The 12714-nt window shown below is 42.5% G+C and overlaps 1 protein-coding gene across 2 annotated transcripts in view; it reads right to left on the reverse strand.

Moving 5' to 3' along the window:
* Window positions 1-298: 298 nt before the first annotated feature.
* The window catches only part of LOC121847378 (wiskott-Aldrich syndrome protein-like), a 37271-nt gene continuing 24855 nt past the window's right edge, over window positions 299-12714 (reverse strand). For both annotated transcript variants that reach the window (XM_042328018.1, XM_042328019.1), the window contains exons 4-5: window positions 6539-6587; window positions 299-1604 (exon numbers count right to left, since the gene is read on the reverse strand). In XM_042328018.1, coding sequence (XP_042183952.1) covers window positions 1388-1604; window positions 6539-6587 — 266 coding nt within the window. In that variant the 3' untranslated portion in view covers window positions 299-1387. The remainder of the gene's footprint in view (window positions 1605-6538; window positions 6588-12714) is intronic.

Consider the following 12714-nt stretch of genomic DNA (forward strand, 5'->3'; position numbering starts at 1 on the left):
CTCAACATTGAACTGATCTAGAACTCCACAGACCAAAACAGAATTCTAAGAACTGATTAATAGACTGTGCTGTCAACCTCTCCGCCCACTCCTCCCCCTCTCTTACCCACTGAGCCCTCTGGACTGGGGCGTGACTGTGGGTTGGAACTGAGGATTCTGGTCCGGTGTCAGTCTCGTGGCGATGGTAGTCGTGGAGACGGAGTGTAGGGGTGAGGAGGAGGAAGGCAACACTTGATCCTGTTCCTGTCTCTTCTCTCTAATCACCCTCATCATAGGAGGGGGAGGCTGGAAGAGCCAGGGAGCAAAACAAAACTATTCATGACTCACATCCGAAAGAACACAACATTACTGCAAGTCATCTGATCGACCCCAAAGTGTGTCAGGGATAAACATAGGGAACCATTACAGGTTTTTACTAGGGTTGGGGCGATGTCAACCTTTGTCTATCGTGATTATCATAAAACACTGTGATATACCATGGTTTTGCTCCCTTTTGGCCAACACCCCCCCCGATAAAGATACTTTTGTCCCACATCATGACATCACAATGTGATGTGATTATAATAGTTCCTGTCGGTACTCACATAATAATATAAGAAATTCCCCCTCGACCCCAAATTGACGGAAAACCAACATTCATGGTTAGTTACCTGTATAGTACTGCCCCAGATCATAGTGGTGGGAGGAGGAGGAGGAAGAGGAGGAGGAGGGTTAGTTACCTGTATAGTACTGCCCCAGATCAGTGGTGGGAGGAAGAGGAGGAGGAAGAGGAGGGTTAGTTACCTGTATAGTAGGAGGTATAGTACTGCCCCAGATCATAGTGGTGGGAGGAAGAGGAGGAGGAAGAGGAGAGTTAGTTACCTGTATAGTAGGAGGTATAGTACTGCCCCAGATCATAGTGGTGGGAGGAAGAGGAGGAGGAAGAGGAGGGTTAGTTACCTGTATAGTAGGAGGTATAGTACTGCCCCAGATCAGTGGTGGGAGGAAGAGGAGGAGGAGGAAGAAGAGGAGGGTTAGTTACCTGTATAGTAGGAGGTATATTACTGCCCCAGATCAGTGGTGGGAGAAGGAGGAAGAAGAGGAGGGTTAGTTACCTGTATAGTAGGAGGTATAGTACTGCCCCAGATCAGTGGTGGGAGGAAGAGGAGGAGGAGGAGGAGGGTTAGTTACCTGTATAGTAGGAGGTATAGTACTGCCCCAGATCAGTGGTGGGAGGAGGAGGAGGAAGAGGAGTGTTAGTTACCTGTATAGTAGGAGGTATAGTACTGCCCCAGATCAGTGGTGGGAGGAAGAGGAGGAGGAGGAGGAAGAGGAGGGTTAGTTACCTGTATAGTAGGAGGTATAGTACTGCCCCAGATCAGTGGTGGGAGGAGGAGGAAGAGGAGGGTTAGTTACCTGTATAGTAGGAGGTATAGTACTGCCCCAGATCAGTGGTGGGAGGAGGAGGAGGAAGAGGAGGGTTAGTTACCTGTATAGTAGGAGGTATAGTACTGCCCCAGATCTGAGCGGCAGGAGGAGGAGGAAGAGGGAATCCCCCAGAAGCCCCGGGGAACCAGGTATTAGACACCAGTGGCTCTGCTGAAAGGATGGTAATCTCTGGACGCCTGGCGTAGAGATACAACACATAGAAAGGACATGAGCATAGAGCTAGGACAACATAGAGCTGGAACAACAGAGAGGATATCATCATAGAGCTGGAACAACAGAGAGGATATCATCATAGAGCTGGAACAACATGGAGAGGATATCATCATAGAGCTAGGACAACAGAGAGGATATCATCATAGAACTAGGACAACAGAGCTGGGACAACATAGAGAGGATATCATCATAGAGCTGGGACAACAGCGAGGATATCATCATAGAACTAGGACAACATAGAGAGGATATCATCATAGAACTAGGACAACATAGAGAGGATATCATCATAGAACTAGGACAACAGAGAGGATATCATCATAGAACTAGGACAACAGAGAGGATATCATCATAGAACTAGGACAACATAGAGAGGATATCATCATAGAGCTAGGACAACATAGAGAGGATATCAACCTGATAGAGAAATAGAAAATAAAGATGTATACAGGTAACTGCCAAAATAAAGGAAACACCTACATAGTGCCTTAACGGGTAGGAAGCAGGGGTTGGTTTGGGTTGCCACCCAAATTATTATTTTCCTGAACAGAACCTTTATTTTTTGGGTTCTGTACCGGTTCTGAACCCCAACAAGTACCGGTTTATTTATAGTTCTGTCCCTTTTGAAATCAGTTTTTTTTCTGTATAGGAAAGTCATTAAGCATCACAATGACAGTAGACTAGGCTTCAGAGGGGGAGGGGCTACAGTAGACTAGGCTTCAGAGGGGGAGTGGCTACAGTAGACTAGGCTTCAGAGGGGAAGGAGGGGCTACAGTAGACTAGGCTTCAGAGGGGGAGGGGCTACAGTAGACTAGGCTTCAGAGGGGGAGGGGCTACAGTAGACTAGGCTTCAGAGGGGGAGGGGCTACAGTAGACTAGGCTTCAGAGGGGAGGGGCTACAGTACACTAGGCTCCAGAGGGGAGGGGCTACAGTAGACTAGGCTTCAGAGGGGAGGGGCTACAGTAGACTAGGCTTCAGAGGGGGAGGGGCTACAGTAGACTATGCTTCAGAGGGGGAGGGGCTACAGTAGACTATGCTTCAGAGGGGAGGGGCTACAGTAGACTATGCTTCAGAGGGGGAGGGGCTACAGTACACTAGGCTTCAGAGGGGAAGGAGGGGCTACAGTAGACTAGGCTTCAGAGGGGAAGGAGGGGCTACAGTAGACTAGGCTTCAGAGGGGAAGGAGGGGCTACAGTAGACAGGCTTCAGAGGAGGAGGGGCTACAGTAGACTATGCTTCAGAGGGGGAGAGGCTACAGTAGACTAGGCTTCAGAGGGGGAGGAGCTATAGTAGACTATGCTTCAGAGGGGAGGGGCTACAGTAGACTAGGCTTCAGAGGGGAGGGGCTATAGTAGACTAGGCTTCAGAGGGGAGGGGCCACAGTAGACTAGGCTTCAGAGGGGGAGGGGCTACAGTAGACAAGGCTTCAGAAGGGGAGGGGCTACAGTACACAAGGCTTCAGAGGGGGAGGGGCTACAGTACACAAGGCTTCCAGAGGGGAGGGCTACAGTACACAAGGCTTCAGAGGGGGAGGGGCTACAGTACACTAGGCTTCAGAGGGGAAGAGGCAGGTCGCCTACACACGTACACACAAGCAAGGATTTCCAGCTGGCAGACAGACGCTGGAATAAGTTTCTGCCTGACAGAGTGAGAGCTTTGGCACGTTGTTACGATTTCTGTGGCACTGAAAATAAAATGCCTGGAAAGTAGAAGAGTTATTTACGGGTTGCCATGGTTTAAAAAAATAACGGTTCTGTTACGGAACAGTATAGATCCCTTTAGTTTCTGGTTCTGATTCGGTTCCTCAAATAATTTAGTCATTTCCTGGAACCAGTTCCAAGCGCTAGTAGGAAACATGAGTTTTTACTCACCTATATAACAACACAGTGTGGGTTAAAGACTTAGGTCACCGTCTGGTTACCTATAACTACAAACATAGTTATGTTTTGGGGTTATTAACATATTTATTTCACTTATTTCCAGATATATATTTTTTAAACGACCCACAATGCACTTTTGAAAAGGATACCTGCTTGTTCTAATTGTGTAGTTCCTCATCTGTGTTCGATTTCTTTTGGGGGGGGGTAGGGGACCTTCTCAGCATTTTCTCTGAAGTAGGCTACGGGAGTTTTGCAACTTTTTCCACCTTGGCTTAGTCCTCGCTGACATCTGGAATCTATCTACCTAACCGTAGGTTTGGCAGGAAATGCAATTGGAAACCAGTAGTCACGAGTGCAAACACTTTCAGTTTTCATTTTCAAGTTTTCCATTTGAAGTCGAACTTCTGTTGTTGTTTACATGTATAGGGAATAGGCTGGCCTTGCTGGGTCCTCCATTTTTACCGAACATGACTTCGACATTGTTTTGTTTATTTCTCACGAAGAATAATAGAATAGTGAGGTGTAACTTTGGGACATTTGATGCGAAAAACCGTATGTTACATGTGGTTCCCCTTAAACCTTCCCTTTAATTGGGCATTGGGCCACCCTTTATGCTACCTACCCTTTAAACCTTCCCTTTAATTGTGCATTGGGCCACCCTTTATGCTACCTACCCTTTAAACCTTCCCTTTAATTGGGCATTGGGCCACCCTTTATGCTACCTACCCTTTAAACCTTCCCTTTAATTGTGCATTGGGCCACCCTTTATGCTACCTACCCTTTAAACCTTCCCTTTAATTGGGCATTGGGCCACCCTTTATGCTACCTACCCTTTAAACCTTCCCTTTAATTGGGCATTGGGCCACCCTTTATGCTACCTACCCTTTAAACCTTCCCTTTAATTGGGCATTGGGCCACCCTTTATGCTACCTACCCTTTAAACCTTCCCTTTAATTGGGCCACCATGAGCCGACCAGGACAGCTTCAATGTGCCTTCCAAGATATATTCCATTTTTTTATGGAAAACGCCGGCAACGTTCCATAAGTGTTCAATTGGGTTGAGATTTGGTGACTGACACACACACACACACACACACTGACACACACACACACACACACACTGACACACAGACACACACACACACTGACACTGACACACACTGACACTGACACACAGACACACACACACACACACACACACACACACTGACACAACACACACACACACAACACACACTGACACACTCACACACACACACACACACTCACACACAGACACACACTGACACACACACACAGACACACACACACACACACTGACACACACTGACACACACTGACACATATACACACACACACATATACACACACACACACACACACACTGACAACACACACACACACTGACACACACACACAACACACACACACTGACACACAACACACTGACACAACACACACACTGACACACACACACACACACTGACACACAACACACACAGACACACAACACACACTGACACACAACACACACACACAGACACACACTGACACACACACACAGACACACACACACACACACACTGACACACACTGACACACACACACATATACACACACATACACACACACACACACACACACACACACACACACTGACAACACACACACACTGACACACACACACACTGACACACACACACACACACTGACAACACACACACACTGACACACACACACACTGACACACACACACACACTGACACACAACACACACACACTGACACACAACACACTGACAACACACACACTGACACACACCAACACACACTGACAACACACACACTGACACACACCAACACACACTGACACACAACACACACTGACACACAACACACACTGACACACAACACACACACACTGACACACACTGACACACACACACACACACTGACACACAACACACACACACTGACACACAACACACACACACTGACACACAACACACACTGACACACAACACACACTGACACACAACACACACTGACACACACTGACACACACTGACACACACACTGACACACACACACTGACACACACTGACACACACACACTGACACACACACACTGACACACACACACTGACACACACTGACACACACTGACACACACACACTGACACACACTGACACACACTAACACACACAACACACTGACACACACACACTGACACACACACACACTGACACACAACACACACACTGACACACAACACACACACACAACACACACACACACACACACAGACACACACACTTTAAACCCCCTATGCTCCTTTCAGACCCCTCTTTCATAGTCACTGAGATCTCTTCTTCTATCCACGGTAGCCAAAATATTTGGGCAACTGGGCGGTTTTTATGACCCTAAGCATGATGGGATGTCCATGACCTATTTAACTCAGGAGAACAGCGTGGAAACAAATGCTTTCAATAGACTCCCTCATAAAAGCATTTTTACTCTCATTTAGGCAGTTACCTGTATCAACAGATAGATAGAAATACAACCAATAGAGATAGAGATGTTACTTACCCTACATTGTTCATCTCATATGCATACGTTGATACTGTACTCTATATCATCGACTGCATCCTTATGTAATACATGTATCACTAGCCACTTTAACTATGCCACTTGGTTTACATACTTATCTCATATGTATATACTGTACTCGATATCTACTGTATCTTGCCTATGCTGCTCTGTACCATCACTCATTCATATATCCTTATGTACATATTCTTTATCCCCTTACACTGTGTATAAGACAGTAGTTTTTTTTTGGAATTGTTAGTTAGATTACTTGCTCGTTATTACTGCATTGTCGGAACTAGAAGCACAAGCATTTCGCTACACTCGCATTAACATCTGCTAACCATGTGTATGTGACAAATAAATTTGATTTGATTTGATACTGCAGGATGTGGGTTTTCTTGACTCTGTAAAACAGAGCTGTACTGACCTCCGGTCTCTGGGAGTACTCTCGCTCACAGAAGTGGATCTAGTCGTCGCTGAAAGAAACACACTAACATTATTGTAGAGGACTTCACCATGTTACCAACGACAGACTGTTGGTAACAACAGGTCCTATATACAGGTAACAACAGGTCCTATATACAGGTAACAACAGGTCCTATATACAGGTAACAACAGACTGTTACTAACAACAGGTCCTATATACAGGAAACAACAGGTCCTATATACAGGTAACAACAGGTCCTATATACAGGTAACAACAGGTCCTATATACAGGTAACAACAGGTCCTATATACAGGTAACAACAGACTGTTACTAACAATAGGTCCTATATACAGGTAACAACAGGTCCTATATACAGGTAACAACAGGTCCTATATACAGGTAACAACAGGTCCTATATACAGGTAACAACAGGTCCTATATACAGGTAACAAGACTGTTACTAACAACAGGTCCTATATACAGGTAACAACAGGTCCTATATACAGGTAACAACAGGTTCTATATACAGGTAACAACAGACTGTTACTAACAACAGGTCCTATATACAGGTAACAACAGACTGTTACTAACAACAGGTCCTATATACAGGTAACAACAGACTGTTACTAACAATAGGTCCTATATACAGGTAACAACAGGTCCTATATACAGGTAACAACAGACTGTTACTAACAACAGGTCCTATATACAGGAAACAACAGGTCCTATATACAGGTAACAACAGACTGTTACTAACAACAGGTCCTATATACAGGTAACAACAGGTCCTATATACAGGTAACAACAGACTGTTACTAACAACAGGTCCTATATACAGGAAACAACAGGTCCTATATACAGGTAACAACAGGTCCTATATACAGGTAACAACAGACTGTTACTAACAACAGGTCCTATATACAGGTAACAACAGGTCCTATATACAGGTAACAACAGACTGTTACTAACAATAGGTCCTATATACAGGTAACAACAGGTCCTATATACAGGTAACAAGACTGTTACTAACAACAGGTCCTATATACAGGTAACAACAGGTCCTATATACAGGTAACAACAGACTGTTACTAACAACAGGTCCTATATACAGGTAACAACAGACTGTTACTAACAACAGGTCCTATATACAGGTAACAACAGGTCCTATATACAGGTAACAACAGACTGTTACTAACAACAGGTCCTATATACAGGTAACAACAGGTCCTATATACAGGTAACAACAGGTCCTATATACAGGTAACAACAGGTCCTATATACAGGTAACAACAGGTCCTATATACAGGTAACAACAGGTTCTATATACAGGTAACAACAGACTGTTACTAACAACAGGTCCTATATACAGGTAACAACAGACTGTTACTAACAACAGGTCCTATATACAGGTAACAACAGGTCCTATATACAGGTAACAACAGACTGTTACTAACAACAGGTCCTATATACAGGAAACAACATGTCCTATATACAGGTAACAACAGACTGTTACTAACAACAGGTCCTATATACAGGTAACAACAGGTCCTATATACAGGTAACAACAGACTGTTACTAACAACAGGTCCTATATACAGGAAACAACAGGTCCTATATACAGGTAACAACAGGTCCTATATACAGGTAACAACAGACTGTTACTAACAACAGGTCCTATATACAGGTAACAACAGGTCCTATATACAGGTAACAACAGACTGTTACTAACAATAGGTCCTATATACAGGTAACAACAGGTCCTATATACAGGTAACAAGACTGTTACTAACAACAGGTCCTATATACAGGTAACAACAGGTCCTATATACAGGTAACAACAGACTGTTACTAACAACAGGTCCTATATACAGGTAACAACAGACTGTTACTAACAACAGGTCCTATATACAGGTAACAACAGGTCCTATATACAGGTAACAACAGACTGTTACTAACAACAGGTCCTATATACAGGTAACAACAGGTCCTATATACAGGTAACAACAGGTCCTATATACAGGTAACAACAGGTCCTATATACAGGTAACAACAGGTCCTATATACAGGTAACAACAGGTCCTATATACAGGTAACAACAGACTGTTACTAACAATAGGTCCTATATACAGGTAACAACAGGTCCTATATACAGGTAACAACAGACTGTTACTAACAACAGGTCCTATATACAGGTAACAACAGACTGTTACTAACAACAGGTCCTATATACAGGTAACAACAGGTCCTATATACAGGTAACAACAGACTGTTACTAACAACAGGTCCTATATACAGGTAACAACAGACTGTTACTAACAACAGGTCCTATATACAGGTAACAACAGGTCCTATATACAGGTAACAACAGGTCCTATATACAGGTAACAACAGGTCCTATATACAGGTAACAACAGGTCCTATATACAGGTAACAACAGGTCCTATATACAGGTAACAACAGGTCCTATATACAGGTAACAACAGGTCCTATATACAGGTAACAACAGGTCCTATATACAGGCAACAACAGACTGTTACTAACAGGTCCTATATACAGGTAACAACAGACTGTTACTAACAGGTCCTATATACAGGTAACAACAGACTGTTACTAACAGGTCCTATATACAGGTAACAACAGGTCCTATATACAGGTAACAACAGGTCCTATATAGAGGTAACAACAGGTCCTATATACAGGTAACAACAGACTGTTACTAACAACAGTTCCTATATACAGGTAACAACAGACTGTTACTAACAACAGGTCCTATATACAGGTAACAACAGGTCCTATATACAGGTAACAACAGGTCCTATATACAGGTAACAACAGGTCCTATATACAGGTAACAACAGGTCCTATATACAGGTAACAACAGGTCCTATATACAGGTAACAACAGACTGTTACTAACAACAGGTCCTATATACAGGTAACAACAGACTGTTACTAACAATAGGTCCTATATACAGGTAACAACAGGTCCTATATACAGGTAACAACAGACTGTTACTAACAACAGGTCCTATATACAGGTAACAACAGGTCCTATATACAGGTAACAACAGACTGTTACTAACAACAGGTCCTATATACAGGTAACAACAGGTCCTATATACAGGTAACAACAGACTGTTACTAACAACAGGTCCTATATACAGGTAACAACAGGTCCTATATACAGGTAACAACAGGTCCTATATACAGGTAACAAACATACAGGTAACAACAGGTCCTATATACAGGTAACAACAGGTCCTATATACAGGTAACAACAGGTCCTATATACAGGTAACAACAGGTCCTATATACAGGTAACAACAGGTCCTATATACAGGTAACAACAGGTCCTATATACAGGTAACAACAGGTCCTATATACAGGCAACAACAGACTGTTACTAACAGGTCCTATATACAGGTAACAACAGACTGTTACTAACAGGTCCTATATACAGGTAACAACAGACTGTTACTAACAGGTCCTATATACAGGTAACAACAGGTCCTATATACAGGTAACAACAGGTCCTATATAGAGGTAACAACAGGTCCTATATACAGGTAACAACAGACTGTTACTAACAACAGTTCCTATATACAGGTAACAACAGACTGTTACTAACAACAGGTCCTATATACAGGTAACAACAGGTCCTATATACAGGTAACAACAGGTCCTATATACAGGTAACAACAGGTCCTATATACAGGTAACAACAGGTCCTATATACAGGTAACAACAGGTTCTATATACAGGTAACAACAGACTGTTACTAACAACAGGTCCTATATACAGGTAACAACAGACTGTTACTAACAACAGGTCCTATATACAGGAAACAACAGGTCCTATATACAGGTAACAACAGACTGTTACTAACAACAGGTCCTATATACAGGAAACAACAGGTCCTATATACAGGTAACAACAGACTGTTACTAACAACAGGTCCTATATACAGGTAACAACAGGTCCTATATACAGGTAACAACAGACTGTTACTAACAACAGGTCCTATATACAGGTAACAACAGGTCCTATATACAGGTAACAACAGGTCCTATATACAGGTAACAACAGACTGTTACAGGTAACAACAGGTCCTATATACAGGTAACAACAGGTCCTATATACAGGTAACAACAGACTGTTACTAACAACAGGTCCTACAGGTAACAACAGGTCCTATATACAGGTCCTATATACAGGTAACAACAGGTCCTATATACAGGTAACAAGACTGTTACTAACAACAGGTCCTATATACAGGTAACAACAGGTCCTATATACAGGTAACAACAGACTGTTACTAACAACAGGTCCTATATACAGGTAACAACAGACTGTTACTAACAACAGGTCCTATATACAGGTAACAACAGGTCCTATATACAGGTAACAACAGACTATATACAGGTAACAACAGGTCCTATATACAGGTAACAACAGGTCCTATATACAGGTAACAACAGGTCCTATATACAGGTAACAACAGGTCCTATATACAGGTAACAACAGGTCCTATATACAGGTAACTAACAGGTCCTATATACAGGTAACAACAGACTGTTACAGGTAACAATAGGTCCTATATACAGGTAACAACAGGTCCTATATACAGGTAACAACAGACTGTTACTAACAACAGGTCCTATATAGGTCCTATACAGGTAACAACAGACTGTTACTAACAACAGGTCCTATATACAGGTAACAACAGGTCCTATATACAGGTAACAACAGACTGTTACTAACAACAGGTCCTATATACAGGTAACAACAGGTCCTATATACAGGTAACAACAGGTCCTATATACAGGTAACAACAGACTATATACAGGTAACAACAGGTCCTATATACAGGTAACAACAGGTCCTATATACAGGTAACAACAGGTCCTATATACAGGTAACAACAGGTCCTATATACAGGTAACAACAGGTCCTATATACAGGTAACACAGACTGTTACTAACAACAGGTCCTATATACAGGTAACAACAGGTCCTATATACAGGTAACAACAGACTGTTACTAACAACAGGTCCTATATACAGGTAACAACAGACTGTTACTAACAACAGGTCCTATATACAGGTAACAACAGGTCCTATATACAGGTAACAACAGTCCTATATACTAACAACAGGTTACAGGTAACAACAGGTAACCTATATACAGGTAACAACAGGTCCTATATACAGGTAACAACAGGTCCTATATACAGGTAACAACAGGTCCTATATACAGGTAACAACAGGTCCTATATACAGGTAACAACAGGTCCTATATACAGGTAACAACAGACTGTTACTAACAACAGGTCCTATATACAGGTAACAACAGACTGTTACTAACAACAGGTCCTATATACAGGTAACAACAGGTCCTATATACAGGTAACAACAGACTGTTACTAACAACAGGTCCTATATACAGGTAACAACAGGTCCTATAACAGGTAACAACAGTCCTATATACTAACAACAGGTCCTATATACAGGTAACAACAGGTCCTATATACAGGTAACAACAGTCCTATATACAGGTGTTACTAATAACAGGTAACTATATACAGGTTAAACAACAGGTCCTATATACAGGTAACAACAGGTCCTATATACAGGTAACAACAGACTGTTACTAACAACAGGTCCTATATACAGGTAACAACAGGTCCTATATACAGGTAACAACAGACTGTTACTAACAACAGGTCCTATATACAGGTAACAACAGGTCCTATATACAGGTAACAAAGACTGTTACTAACAACAGGTCCTATATACAGGTAACAACAGGTCCTATATACAGGTAACAACAGACTGTTACTAACAACAGGTCCTATATACAGGTAACAACAGACTGTTACTAACAACAGGTCCTATAGGTAACAACAGGTAACAACAGGTCCTATATACAGGTAACAACAGTCCTATATACAGGTAACAACAGGTCCTATATACAGGTAACAACAGGTCCTATATACAGGTAACAACAGGTCCTATATACAGGTAACAACAGACAACAGGTCCTATATACAGGTAACAACAGGTCCTATATACAGGTAACAACAGACTGTTACTAACAACAGGTCCTATATACAGGTAACAACAGGTCCTTATACAGGTAACAACAGGTATACAGGTAACAACAGACTGTTACTAACAA

Source organism: Oncorhynchus tshawytscha, linkage group LG10 (genome assembly GCF_018296145.1).
Source record: "Oncorhynchus tshawytscha isolate Ot180627B linkage group LG10, Otsh_v2.0, whole genome shotgun sequence".
NCBI classification, from domain to species: domain Eukaryota; kingdom Metazoa; phylum Chordata; class Actinopteri; order Salmoniformes; family Salmonidae; genus Oncorhynchus; species Oncorhynchus tshawytscha.